Raw genomic sequence first — 14,250 nt, 5'->3', positions numbered from 1 at the left:
CGATGGAGGCTGATGATTCTCACTGGGTTGAGGAAATGAATAGCTGGAGTCCGAAAGCAGATAACTAGGGCGATGAACAGGGGGCGATGGAATTCGGTTATTCTCACCTAGTCCAGCGAGTATCCAGGAGCGACGGAGTGAGGGATGGGGCCGGTAATCGGGGGTGTATGGGTGGTTGGGGTCGAAGAGAGCGTCGGTAGCTTCCTGCTGGGTCCATGCGGGTTGGATTTTTCTATTAGGTCTTTGGGGAGACGTCAAGGCGAGGTTACGAGGAATAGGACCCAATTGCCGGGAATCATGCGAGGACGAGAGAAGTAGTGCTCATACCAAAACTTTAATAACTTAGGCAGGATCTTAGAAAATAACAAAGATTTAGAAATCAAATCACAAAACCAAACCTATCTTGGGAAAACACAGGGACTCGAGAAACGAGGTAATGCAGACTCATGGCAAGGGAAGTGTAGCAGATGATCCAACAAATGACACAATCAGTGGGTTTTAAATGGACAAAACAGGAACTGATTTTCACTGATGTGCAGCTGCACGAGCCCAACGGCAAGACAGGAAAGACAAACATGAATGGGAAAATGAACGTCAGAATACAGGGAGAAAGCAATGGAGAAACAACAAACTAGTCCTAACATCACTACTCTTACCAGTATGTTTTTCGTCTACAGTTTAGTATATACAATTAGCAACTCAGAATCTTGGCGCTTCATCTGGCCTTTCATGCCACTACAGCACCTTTTGGAAAGATATTGAGCCAACATCGGTTGATGAAATTGGGATACCCAGAGGTGGACCAGATGAGTATAAATTGGCTAACCAAATTGCATCTGGTTGTAAAACTATTTTTTAAATTCCTACAAATGTAGATGCTGAACGAAAAAATTTCATTCATAACTATGTCCAAAAACTAGGAAATCTTAATTGATCGAGGCTTTGTGGCAATCAGTTGGTGTACACATCTTTGATGGCTTGTCCGACCCAAATAGAGGTTGATATGTTTCTGGCAGTGAGAGATGCTGGATGTGCAATGTTTGGAATGTTGCACCTTGATAGCCAACAGCAGGTCACCTGATGGGCCACTCACATGGGACATTGATGGTCTGCAGCAGACCCAAAAACTCACATGAAAAAGCACTCTGGGGTGGAACCATCAGCATTGTCAGAGTGAGAGAATAAGACCTTTGGAAAGTATGAGGATTCAACATTCTCTATTATTATCTCTATAGATATTTCCACACCTAAACTGACATTTTGCAGATGTGTTTGCATACCATGGCTGGGAATCTTCTAAGCCAACTTATAACTACAGCAACTGCCCCAACTAATTCCAATTTACAAAAATGAATCCTCTTAAAATAAAGCTCCAATATTTATTAAGGATATGCGGAAAATATAAAATAAATGACAAATGAGGATAAGTAGGGGTTATGACACCATTGTTATCATCTATTATACATTTGGTACATTTAGTAGAAGCTCTGCGAGAAATTGAATGCATTCTTGCTTTAGACCAGTGATTTTCAAACTTTTTTGGCCACCGCCCCCTTCACCGCCGGGCCAAAATGCCAACGCCCCCCTCTTTACCCCTTTCCAACGAACGAAGCTTAAATAAATAGAAGACAGGCGCCTCAGATATTATTCGCTAATTTCGTTTCTTTTAATAGACCAATGCGCAGTTCACCTCGAATCATAAAAATTGATAGCTGATGCATTAAGCCGGTCGCTGTGCACATACGTCTGTGGTTAAGCGTTGCCGGCGCGCTATTGTGTGCTCCTCTGCGGCTGACTGGATGGTGGTGGTTTCCCCAGTCGCCTGCATCGACGATAAACTCGCGACAATTAGTGATATACGGTATATGCGCGCTGCTCGTGAGCGCTCGAGCAGACAACGTTTCTTGTTTCAATAAAGCTTGTTTTTTGTCGACTTTTTATTACAGACAATCAATTTTTCCGGTCTTTCTACAAACACCAACGTCACATTTTACTGTAATTGCTCCATCGCCCCCTTCACTATTTCAACGCCCCCCATTCGCCTGTTTATTCGTCAGCGCCCCCCTGAAAGTTCACACCGCCCCCCGGGGGGCGGTACCGCCCACTTTGAAAACCACTGCTTTAGACAGTCACACCATCACTTCATTTCTTGCCACTGATAAAAAACGTTTTGTTTATCATTAGACTAAACCAGTGCTTCTCAAATAGTACGGTGGGCCCCGCTACTGGTGTGCGATACCTAGGAGCTTGTGACTTAAGAAACATACTTTTCCTTATACAAAGTATAATAAAGTGTCATTGCACATTCAGTTGGTGGATAGTAGTTGAGTGCTCACTTTCAGAGTTCGCTCAAGGAGTATGGCAGCAAAGAAGAAGAAAAAAAGCACAGAACTATCCAGCGATTTAATGACAGCATGCAAAAGTGTTTTGCAGGATGAAAATGCACGGACCGCTACTGGTCAAAACAACCACAGAAAATAAATTAATTGGAAAAACGAAGAAGAAAATCTAATAAAAAATCAACAACCAGAAAATAAATTAATTGGAAAAACAAAGAAGAAAAAAATTCAAAAATCAACCCCAGAAAAAATGCTTTTATTAACAACCATCCGATTTTGATGGAGTGATTTACTTCGACTCTGAAGCTTGTTTAGTATATCTCAAGTAGAGAAGTGTAGGTTTTGTTTAAGTGAATACCACAGCTGATAGCGTGTAAAACTTCACTCATCTGACTTCGGTGAGAGCAGGCAGGGGGTCGATTCCCTCTCGTGCCTGTATGATCGTGAGTGCGTACGGTCGTTTTTCTCTCTGTGTGCCTTACGGCTGACTGGCGACCAGTCTAGGGTGTAGTCTCCCTTTCGACCGAAGTCAGCTGGGTTAGGCTACGACAACCCTTTCGAGTAAATTGAACCAATGGATGAATACTACAGCTGGAATGACAGTGAAATGAATGAAGCCAACACGTTACATTACCGTAATGCACACAATTAAAACAAGAATCCAAAAGAGGGGCGGCGAGCTTGACTACATTTTCTGAGTGGAGAAAGTCTTGACCACAGTGTATAAAGGAGCTGGGCGAATCGACACTTTAACTATAGACTAAACTCCGACGAGGAACCTAAATTTGACACATTTTATATAAACCTTAGTTTATTTTGATCAATTACAAAATGGTGATGAATAAACGAACAATAGCAGCCGTGGTACTGCAAGTACTCGTCTTTCTCGCCTCAAACTCCGTCACAGGTGAGTTTTTCCAAAGTCCGCTTATTTTGATATATGTAAATGCAAATTAATATTTGTTTTAAAAAGCGCACGTTGTATTTTGTGTGTGGATATTGTATTGTCGTACAGCGATACTCAGTTGACCTGCATATTTTAAACGGTGATATTTTTTATTATTAAAATGGTGATTTAGGGCCAGGCTTGTCGCGATAAAAAAAATTAGTGGACGATATATTGTCTCAAAAATTATTTCAGCTTTGCGATATTGTTGTCAATTTATTAAACTAATTTAACCGCTAATGTGACAGTATAACTAGAGTAATAATCCACTCAATCAAATGGAATAACTGGTCATTCTTAAATAAAACACAGAAACACTTTTCTGAAGGACTCGAATATAGAACATAAATTGAGAAACATTGGTTTATTGCAAGTGTTGGCTCTTGACATCGTGCCCACAATGCCATGCGGTCGGTATCGGTTCTGGGGGATTTGAAGATAAACGGAGACAACAAAGAAGACCCTGCATTCAAGTCAGCCGCCGTTTCTCTTTCCGTAGTCAAGACAGCCGCGCTTCATTTTCGGTTTCCCCCTTCGTTCAGCTTTTATGGCAAAGAGGGAGGGCGCGCGCGCGCGCGCGTGAACAGAGCACTACCCTCACCGCCGAATCCCAGAAGAGCGCTTCGGGCAGTGGATTTCAATACCCTCTTTCGAATTGCAGTTTAATTATATATGAAAATGCCATTTTGACAAATAAACGCCATTCTTTAAATAAATAAAATAAAATTACGCCATTGATTTTTTCTGCACATTGCATACATGTCAACTTATACGTGGATTTCAAGACCCTCTTTCGTATTGCAATTTAATTATATATGAAAATGCAATTTTGACAAATAAACGTCATTCTTTAAATAAATGAAATAAAATTACGCCATTGATTTTTTTCTGCACATTGCATACCTGTCAACCTTTCCCCTATTTTATGTTTTTAATTATTTCAAATTGTGTGCGCCGTATAGATTTTTTTTTAACAGGATTTTTTTTAAAGTACGTTTTTTTGTAAAACCGATTTCGTTTTATCCATTTTGGCTCTAATCCGGATCGTCTCGCTCACCGGTAGGAGATAGACATCATCGCCGCCTGATTATTGTATTGTCATGCTTTAAGCATGATATCCCCTTTCATCCAACCACCTTTTCACCACATAAATATAGCGTGTCAGAAAGCTGTCCACTTTTGAAAACATTTTAGACTTTCACGTGCGCCCACTGTGAATAAATATGTGCCACGTTGCATTTGTATGTTTTTTTTATCTCATATAAAGGGGACCTACAATCAATAATAAGGGAAGTAATTGGCCGAGGTTGACCGGTATGAGATGGGAGGAAATCCCAACGATGACGTCACCATGCAGTTATAGCACTGTGTGCCGTATTTTCCGCACCATAAGGCACACTGCATAACAAGAAGCACCTTCAATGAATGACACATTTCAATTTTTTTTCATATATAAGGCGCACCGCACTGCATTATACGGGTCTACAGTAGAGGCTGGAGTTAAGTTATGCATCCATAAAAGCTTGCTTTATCAGTTCATTCCTCATCTATGAATCCCTCAAATTATGCGTCTTCAGTATCCGAATTGAATAGCTAGGCGAATGCGACATCCAACAGGCCAGTCTCCATCTCATCAAAGTCGTCATTAATCGAGTCGGTGATGCTTTCATTGTCTGGCAGCTGAATGATAATTCCTGCCTTCCTGAAAGCTCGAACCACAGATAAAACTGATTTATCAGCCCAGGCATTTACGATCCACTGCAGATAGTGGCGTATGTCGTCTATTGGGGGAAATGGAGGAAATTGACTCGGTGGCTGCTTGCCGTAGTTGCGAGACCTGTTGCGGCTCAATATTGATCCATATGTAATATATAGTTCGCAGTGTAGCTTTGAATTCTCTGTTGAGGCCACTCTAGCAGCTAGAGTTCTTTTCTCAATCCACCCGGAATGACGGGGAGCTTCATACCAGTGGATTGACCAAATAACTATAAACCCCAGCATGCATCGGAGAAAATGGAGTCGCTGACTGCTCACCATAGTTGTGAGACCTGTTGCAGATTAATATTGGTCCATATAAGGCGCATGGTCAGCTTTTGAAAAATTGAAGGCTTTTGGAGGCACCTAATAATGTGGAAAATACGGTAATGAATAAATGGAGTGGGTTATTGAAAAACTAAAAGGTGCACAATAAACGGGGTAATCTGCCATCACATGCATTGATTTGGGGTCATTAGGTCAAATACCCTGGGAGCTATTGAAAAAAAATAGGTGATAACAGTAAGAAATAAATAATTGATAAATGGATTATCATTGAAAAACTAAAAGGTGTACGATTAACAGAAGGTAATCAATGATCTTTTCTGTTAATTATGTGTCAATTCGTTAAAATACTTGGGAGCTGTTGAACAAAGTATGAGCTAATAACGGTAATCAAATAATTAATAAATTGAGTGTGTTGTTAAAAAGAACTCAAAGGTGTGCCTTTAATAGAAGGTAATCAACTATCTTTTCTGTAAATTTGGTGTCATTACGTCAAAAGACTTGGGAGCTGTAGAACAAAATAGATGCTAATAACAGTAATACATTAATAATTAATAGTGTGTCAGTGAACAACTAAAAGGTGATCGATAAACAGAAGGTACCATATTTTCTCGCATTTTAGCCACCCCCACCTACAAGCCGCACCCTTAAAATTGCCTTAAAATCATTGAATTTTACAATTGTCAGTTTGATTTCTGGTTTTAATAGGAGTACAGATCTTATACTTTGAAGGAAAAATCTTAAGAAAAATCATCGCATGTGGTATTTCTTAGGTACTGTATGAATTAAAATAACTTATTCAGAGTCAATATCATAAGGAAGTTAATATTTCATTCAGTAAAGGTTGTTTTTTTCTGCAAAAGAGAAAATAACCAACAAATAGTAAATGTTAATTTGCCTACATCTAATGGTGATAAAGAATATAGCATCGCTGTAAGTTTTCTGCACAGATATGCCGTACCCTTGATTCAGCCATCTTTTTTTTTTACAAATACAGCTTATGTGTGACAAAATATGAATCACTCATTACTTCTGTTAGTTTGGTGTCAATATGTGAAATGGCTTGGGAGCTATTGAAGAAAATGTGTGGCAATAAAGTAATACATTTGCAATTAATAGATTGAGTGTGTCATTGAAAAACTAAAAGGTGCTCGATAAACAGAAGGATATCACATTCACTTGCTGTTAATTTGGCCTCACTATGACAAATGGCTTTGGAGCTATTGAAGGAATTAGGTGTTAATAACAGAAATAAAATTAATATTAAAAACTGAAGTTTGTCATTGGAAAGCCAAGAGGTCTTCAACAAGAAAGTCGGTACATTTCTCCTACACATCAAACCTTGTGTTGACCTTATTTTTTATGATAAAATTGAAATGAAGATTTTTTAAATATGGAGACTGGTATTTATTGGGGCGGCCCATCGAACCTTGTGTTGACCTTATGTTTTATGATAAAATTGAAATGAGGATTAGAGAAATGTAGACCAGTATTTATTGAGATGGCCCCGTGGAGCGCATGGTTGGCACGTCGGCCTCAGATCTGGGGTCCTGGGTTCAAGTCCAGGTCCAGTCTTCTGTGTGGCGTTTGCATGTTCTCCCGGGCCTGTGTGGGTTTCCTCCCACATTCCAAAAACATACATGGTAGGCTGATTGGACACTCTAAAATGCCCATTGACTGGCCACAGTTTTAGGCCTGGAAACAGCTTACATTGACTCCAACACCCCACACATTTTTATTAAAATTTTTATTAAAAAGAAGACAAAGGAAATTCACCGATGGGAGTTTTTATTTTTTTCTTTATTAAAGAAAATAAAATAGCAAAAACTTGCTCGACAACACAAACGCATCAACATTTGGGCGTGTGCAAGTACTAAATGTGCTCGTCTCTAAACACACTACGCACGAAACGGTTCATACGTTGAGCGCTCCACATTTGGAAAGACCCTAAAAGAATCAACGTGATATTCACAGATGGGAGTTTTATTTTTCTTTGTTAAAGCAAAAAAACAGCAGATATTCGCTCGAGAACACAAACACATTAACATTTGGGCTTGTGCAAGTACTAAATGTGCTCGTCTCTAAACACATGAAACAGTTCCTACATTGAGTGCTCCACGGTTGGAAAGACCCCAAAAAGAATAAACGTGACATAAAAACTCAGATGTCAAACTTTTCTTTACTTTATTTATAAACGTTATTTTTAAATCGTCACGGGCTAGGGGATTATGGATGGTTAAGGTTAGTTGTTAGAATTAGGGTTAAGGGATAGTGGTTAAGGTTAGTGGTTAGAATTAGGGTTAGGAGATAGTGGTTAAGGTTAGTGGTTAGGATTAGTGTTAGGTTAATTTTTATTTATCTTTAATAAAATATAAAGCAATACAAGGAGACATCGGGCACATCTTTGGCATTTCTTGCAAGTGAGATTCCATCTTGGCCTGTCTTCGCCACAGAATATTCTAAAAGACCGAATTTATCTCCTGCCAATTTAAGACATCAAATCAAAACCAATTACAAGGTTGTCAAAAAATCTGCTGTTAGGTTTTAAACAAACAAGCCTCCATTCGGCAAAACAATTCCATATTAGGCGAACTGAGCGAGTATTCCCGGATGTTGATTGATAGCCACCCGCTTGAATCTAAACAATTTGAGAGACCTTCACAGATCTTCATTGCAAACCAAGATCAACAGCCATCGGAGCCTAGGACTGGGCGAGATGCCAGGTCAATAGTCCTCGGAATAGGCCAAAACGATGAAACGTCCTTTGAGCCAGGAGCAGGTTCAGGGGATAGTGTCCTTCGGTAACAGTTATACTGCGCGTTATTCTCAGTTTCAAGCACATATTAATAAATACATATAATGATTAATGCTCACATTTATAATAGTATCCCAGAATAACCCCACCATTCCCCCATTTTTATTATATGTTTGCCATTAATCATTATATGGCAAATACAAAGACACTTGGGGGAAGTCCCTTGTCTCGATCTTTACCAGAATTCACCTTACTTGCATATCTGGCCTGAAAAAGGAAGAACAAAATCATTCTCGTTCAACTCATTTCCATAATTTGCATTTTCCAGGACATCATTGTTATCACCAGTAGGCTGTCAAATGAGCAAATACAATCCTTGTAATTCGGAATTTGTTAGAGCTACTGTATCAACGCTACGCCGGTCTACAACACCCACACATGGTCAAAGTATTTGCCAAAAAGCTATTGATATCACTTCGGTGAAGGCCAATTGTTTACATTACTTATCCCACCAGTCTGCCACAAGGTAGACAGTTCCACTCCAGAGTGCCTCTTCCTTTCCGGTTGGGTTCCGGGTCAGGCCTTCAACGGCACAAGTGAGGGACCCATTGAGGGATGTGTTGTTGAGTGCAACATTTTCAAACATTGCATATGCCCCCTGCTCCATCAAGAGCACATCAATCGTCGGAAGCATACCAGCCGTTTTTGCGGCCCTGGGACATTCGTGAGACTGGTGGATGCCAGCTGTTCCTTCATTGCAAATCCAATTTCTTTTTTGGGACATTGTAATGGATGTTATTCACCCTATTCATATTTGTATTTGGCGTAACTCAAAGAAAAATAGACTTGTGCTGCAATTTGGCAAACCAACCCATAAGTCGGATCACTATCCCCGATGAGGCTCAACGTCGTCGAGAGAAGCCAGCCACCACACCAAAATTCCGAGCCACCAATTGTATCTCCTCCACTCTAAAACAGACACTGGTATAAAAGAGTTCCCTATAGTTTTTGGTATTGCTCGCTGAGCAATAATCTTTCCAATCAATATTGGAGCGGTTCCCGCATTTTATTAAGTCAGAAAGCTTATTGTACCCATCTCCTCAACGTTTCAAATGAGACCACCCTCTCCCACGTAGTGAAAGTGCTTCTTCTTTACACTGCAGGTTTGAGCACCACCGTTGGTCCAATCCGTTTCCTGTTGAGAAGCACAGTCTCCTTCTGCTAATCCAAATTCAATGCGTTTTCTTAAAGATTTCCCTTTTTATGCAGTCAGCCAGATTAGCCGTATCATCCAGTACCAATGGTGCAATGAATAATGGCGTTTTGTAGTCTACTAATAGGATTTCCCATGTTGTTGTCCCGTTGAACTTGTTATGTAGGCAGTGATTTCATAACAAAATATGGAACCTTCTGACCATCCAGCCAATTATTTTGTTAACACAATTTGGGTGCCCTTATCACTATAAATCAATTGGTTCTTTGGAATTTCAAATTGTGCACTGATATGCCCAGCATAGGTTAAGATCTGCAATTAACTTAACCCTATAAATTACCCAACCACTACCCCCCCAGTCGAGACATAGGACTTCCCATGACTCAAGCTAGGTAAGCTGAGGTCCCAATATGTTTTTGTTTTTTTCTTAGTTTTTCCTAAATGCTCCCAAATTTCCCGATCCAAAAAGCAGATTATTTGTTTCTCCACATTATGTTTCAAATGTGGAGTACTGCTAATGCATTCCCGTCAAAAATTCCATTTTGCGAAAAAAAACATCTTTTTGTCTTTGTTTATGTACCAATCTGCGACGCCCTCCCCGAAAAGGTTATTGGCAATATCAGAAATCAATTTCAAATTTCCAAATTCTTTTCCACCTTGGTATTTATTATATCTCGGTGGCCAACCAATCAAAACCATAAAAAGACAGACCATCATCCACGCTCACACTCTTAATCAGGGGAATTTAGAGTGTTCAACCAGTCTAGCATCCATAATTTCGCTTTTTTCTGGGAGTAAACTGGAGTACCTGGAGAAAACCCAAGAATTCTCGAGGACGCCAGGAATACCCCACACTGGAAGGTCTGGTTTAGCTGTTTGTAAGCAGAATTAGTATAGTTAAAAAGAATTAGTAAGAATAGTTTCACCTCTAAAGTTTGTTTTAGTAGTCGTCAATGTATCTCACATTCCGTTCGAATTTTTCCCATTCCATTTTATTCCTAGACAACACATCTACTTAAAGCATTACCCAAAGGTTGATATTTTATAATTTGGAGATGCTATTATTTGAACCTATACATAATGTCATCACTTGTTTCATACCATTAAAAGGCCCCACCAGATTTTGGGCATTCATTGCCAAATAGAGCCTATTTCCAAATTTGTTTTAGATATGGGATTCCCATCCCCCAAATATTCCAGAATTCATGTGCCAACACATAAAAACCCAAAACCCAAAGCGACAAACAATCTGTTTCTTAGCCAGATTTAGAAACTTGGAGAATTGTTCCTTTCCCTCTTATCTAAGCTTGTTAAAGCCAATCGATATTACTGTAACATTTAGGTGTATTAACCCCAAAATTGCAATGCCATAAGTTTTAAGATAAAGTTCTCTTAGTTTGTATGCCCTTCAAACAATAGAAAGCAATGTCTATTGGTTGTATCAATCGATCAATGCTTATCCAATCCGTAATATCCTTATAGTCATCAATATGACCTATGCCAAAGAATATTTCCTCCACTCAAGACCAACGGAGAATGTTCTTCTGTGCACTTGAAAAACGTTGCATGTTTCTTTAGTCGTAGGGAAATTATGCCCATCCTAAATCAATTTATTTTATCTACCCCAGCCAGGTACAATTTACCAAATTATTTGGATGAATGCCATGCATTTTCTGATGCCATTTCTGCATTGTTAATTTCATGTCTGATATCATCAACAACCAAATAACTCTCAATACCTAAGATATAATAATACAAATCACCTCATACGATGTTTACTTAAGATAAGAGCTACCCCAATAGTTCTCTGTTACCACAAAAAAAATCTACAATAATTAAATTAGAGAAATCAACCTTTTACCAGGCATTTCCTAATTACAATTTTCAATGTTTAATAAAGACCCACAGATTGTCAACAATATGCCATAATATTGTAAACATTTCTTTTTCTTTAACCAGCCAACCTCCTTTGTTAAAGTATTTTGAACAATCCAACCAGTCAAAAACAGTACTAATATTCTTTTATCCCCAAAGGCTAATTTGCTTTATTTAACAGCCCTCTGAAACCCACAAATTGCTCAAAAATGGCTATTTTGCTCTATTCCCAAATCCAAAGCCTTTACCAAATCAAACTTTTACTAAACAGATTTTCTATCATCTTTAAATATCAGACATAGGCATTGTCGTCATCATTGACTTGACAAAAAGCCTAGTAGTCATCATACCCTCAGCTGCATATGACGAAATTGTATAGTGCTTCTCCACTGGTCCGCCATCCCAGGCAAGACCCCTTAACTGACATATTCAGACTTGTTAGCACTCCGCCACGATGGAAACATCGCATCACCTCTTGTTGCCTCACCGATGCTAACAAGAATAAAATGTATCAAATAAATATATTAAAATATATTTCTGTTTAAAACCCTAAAAATGAATGCGAAAGTAATCACATAACCCTGCATTCCGTGCAGACCATGTTTGGCTCTTATTATGAGATGTTCAAACAGAAGCGCACCCTTAGCCGCTAACTGTGACCTTCACGCTCGCCGTGAAAGCGGCATTCTTATCTTGTTTACAAACCAGCGAGGTAGCACTTGAAATGTCGCCTCTCTATTTTTCTTGTGCACAATTATAACACATTTTAAAGAAGACTCATTAATCCATAAAAAGCCAAATTAATGTTTCTTCTGATAGCCAACTATATCACAATATTTAGCCAATAACCCATAATCAACATATGCTGCAAGCACAACTATATCATAGCAAAAGCCCATTTTTGCCCTGAAGTTTGCTCCAGCACCCCCAAGCCCAATTATTGTAATGTCTTCACGGAAGGGGTCCCAAAAAATTTTTGTCGCTTGTGCGCTCCGCGCGCAACTTAATTTCCGTAACATCATCAAATAGGCCATCCTGCGTCCCACGTTTCATTTCTATCTAATCAGCAGCCGCAGCAACAGAGCGCTCCCCCACAGTCGACACATTATTTGGCAAGTCTAGAGTATGATAAAAAACGCAGGTGACAATCCCTGCAAAACATTTAATTGGCCATTTTGTATATAATTATTCGTCTTTTAAACACCATATTCCCGCTAGTGGACGGGAACAAAACCAGGCTGAGCTGCAATAAGCCTTTTCATTCCAGTATATTGACAGTATATTTAGGTACTATTAACAAAGTATGTCTAGCACTTGGAAATAACCATTCTAATTAGTGTTTTGCGAACTCCAGCATTACACAAAAATTCAAATTGAAATCCATTCATAAGAAATGTGATCCCCGGTTTAACCAAATCAAATGCCAGTGTTTCCATTAATTTTAGCTCAACATCCACATATTCAATGTCCTCATTCAAATCATTTTGAGTGGGCATTTCTTGTTTTTAGAGACCCTTTTGTTTTTAGAGACCCAGTCCTGGGCTCCGAAGACTGTTGATCTGGCTTTGCAATGAAGATCTGTGAAGGTCTCTTAAATTGTTTAGATTCCAGCGGATGGCTATCAATCAACCTCCGGGAATACTCGCTTGGTTCGCATAATATGGAATTGTTTTGCCGAATGGAGACGTGTTTGTTGAAAACCTAACAGCAGTTGTTTTTTGATAACCTTGCAATTGCTTTGATCTGACGTCTTAAATTGGCAGGAGATGAATTCGGTCTTTTAGAATAATCTGGGGCAAAGACGGGCCAAGATGGGTTCTCACTTGCAAGTAACGCCAAAGATGTGCCCGATGTCTCCTTGTATTGTTTTATATTATTTTAAAGATAACTAAAAATGAACCTAACATTTTGGTCCTTACGAGCTCCGGGGTCAACACACTGGAAAGGAATCCGGGCGCTGCAGATCGACATCTGGGAAACACCGTGTGCACGGCGTCTAAAAACGCTTTGTGGGCTGGATTTTCAACGGAGCGCCTGGATTATCGACGGTTGAAAACTAATCCAACTAAGGGATACATCTGAGAGCATCTCTGGTGAGTCCAAATGTGCGAAAGGCACATTTCATGAGAAGGTCCAGAAATGAGACTCGCGTCTTGGGGACGCCGACTTTAAAACCCTGTGAAATACTAGTCTCTGGCAGGTAAAACTAAGGGCGTAGGTGTCCCGTACAATGGTCTGGAAAACTACTTGAACTCCAAATTGTGGGTTGCGTGTGTAGTTCTGGAAAAAAATAAAATAAAGATAACCTAAGGAAAAAGAAACAAAGTGCGGAAAAGGGAAAAGAAAGCTACTACCTAATTACACACGAACTTCCTAAATCATGGGGAAATCAAAGGGCTTCAAGGGTTAAATTTATGTATACACAAATATGGGCTTGCTGGCCATCTTAAAATGCATAAAATAATAAACCAGTTCAACAGTCCTCGGAGCCCGGGACGGGGTGAGAGCTTGGTCGCCGGTCAAATGGTGACAGAGAGTTTACTGTTGAAATCAGCTCTCAAAATTATATTCATGAGAGAGAGTTTAATATCTAAGTATTGTTTAATATCTAAATACATTTGACGGGCGACCAAAAGACCGGCAATTAAAAGGGACCAAAAGGCCGGCGACTAAAAGACCGTCGACCAAACGTCCGGTCACGCCTCGGAATAGGGCAAAACAATTAAACGTCTTCGGAACTAGCAGCAGGGGGAAGTGTCCTTCGGTAACAATTATACTGAGCGTTTGTTTCCGTTTCAAGCACATTAATAAATACATATAATGATTAATGCTCACATTTATAATAGTATCCCAGAATAGCCCCAACAATTAGGGTTAGGGGATAGTGGTTAAGGTTAGTGGTTAGGATTCGGGTTAGGGGATAGTAGTTAAGGTCAGTGGTTAGGCTGAGGGATAGGGGATAGTGGTTAAGGTTAGTCATTATGATTAGGGCTAGGGGATAGTGGTTAAGGTTTTTGGTTAAGGTCAGGTGAACAGTCTGGCGACGCAGTGTCCGCCGACGCAGTGTCTGGTCGACGCAGTG

General features: G+C 39.6%; 1 protein-coding gene across 1 annotated transcript in view; it reads left to right on the top strand.

Moving 5' to 3' along the window:
- The first annotated feature begins 3,077 nt into the window (after positions 1–3,077).
- The window catches only part of f3a (coagulation factor III, tissue factor a), a 28,851-nt gene continuing 17,678 nt past the window's right edge, over positions 3,078–14,250 (top strand). Inside the window, exon 1 of the mRNA XM_077736292.1 lies at positions 3,078–3,246. Within this exon, the coding sequence (XP_077592418.1) occupies positions 3,171–3,246 (76 nt within the window). The 5' untranslated portion in view covers positions 3,078–3,170. The remainder of the gene's footprint in view (positions 3,247–14,250) is intronic.

The sequence above is a fragment of the Stigmatopora nigra genome, chromosome 16, assembly GCF_051989575.1.
Source record: "Stigmatopora nigra isolate UIUO_SnigA chromosome 16, RoL_Snig_1.1, whole genome shotgun sequence".
In the NCBI taxonomy this organism is placed as follows: Eukaryota; Metazoa; Chordata; class Actinopteri; order Syngnathiformes; family Syngnathidae; genus Stigmatopora; species Stigmatopora nigra.
This window is presented reverse-complemented; position numbering and strand designations above follow the sequence as displayed.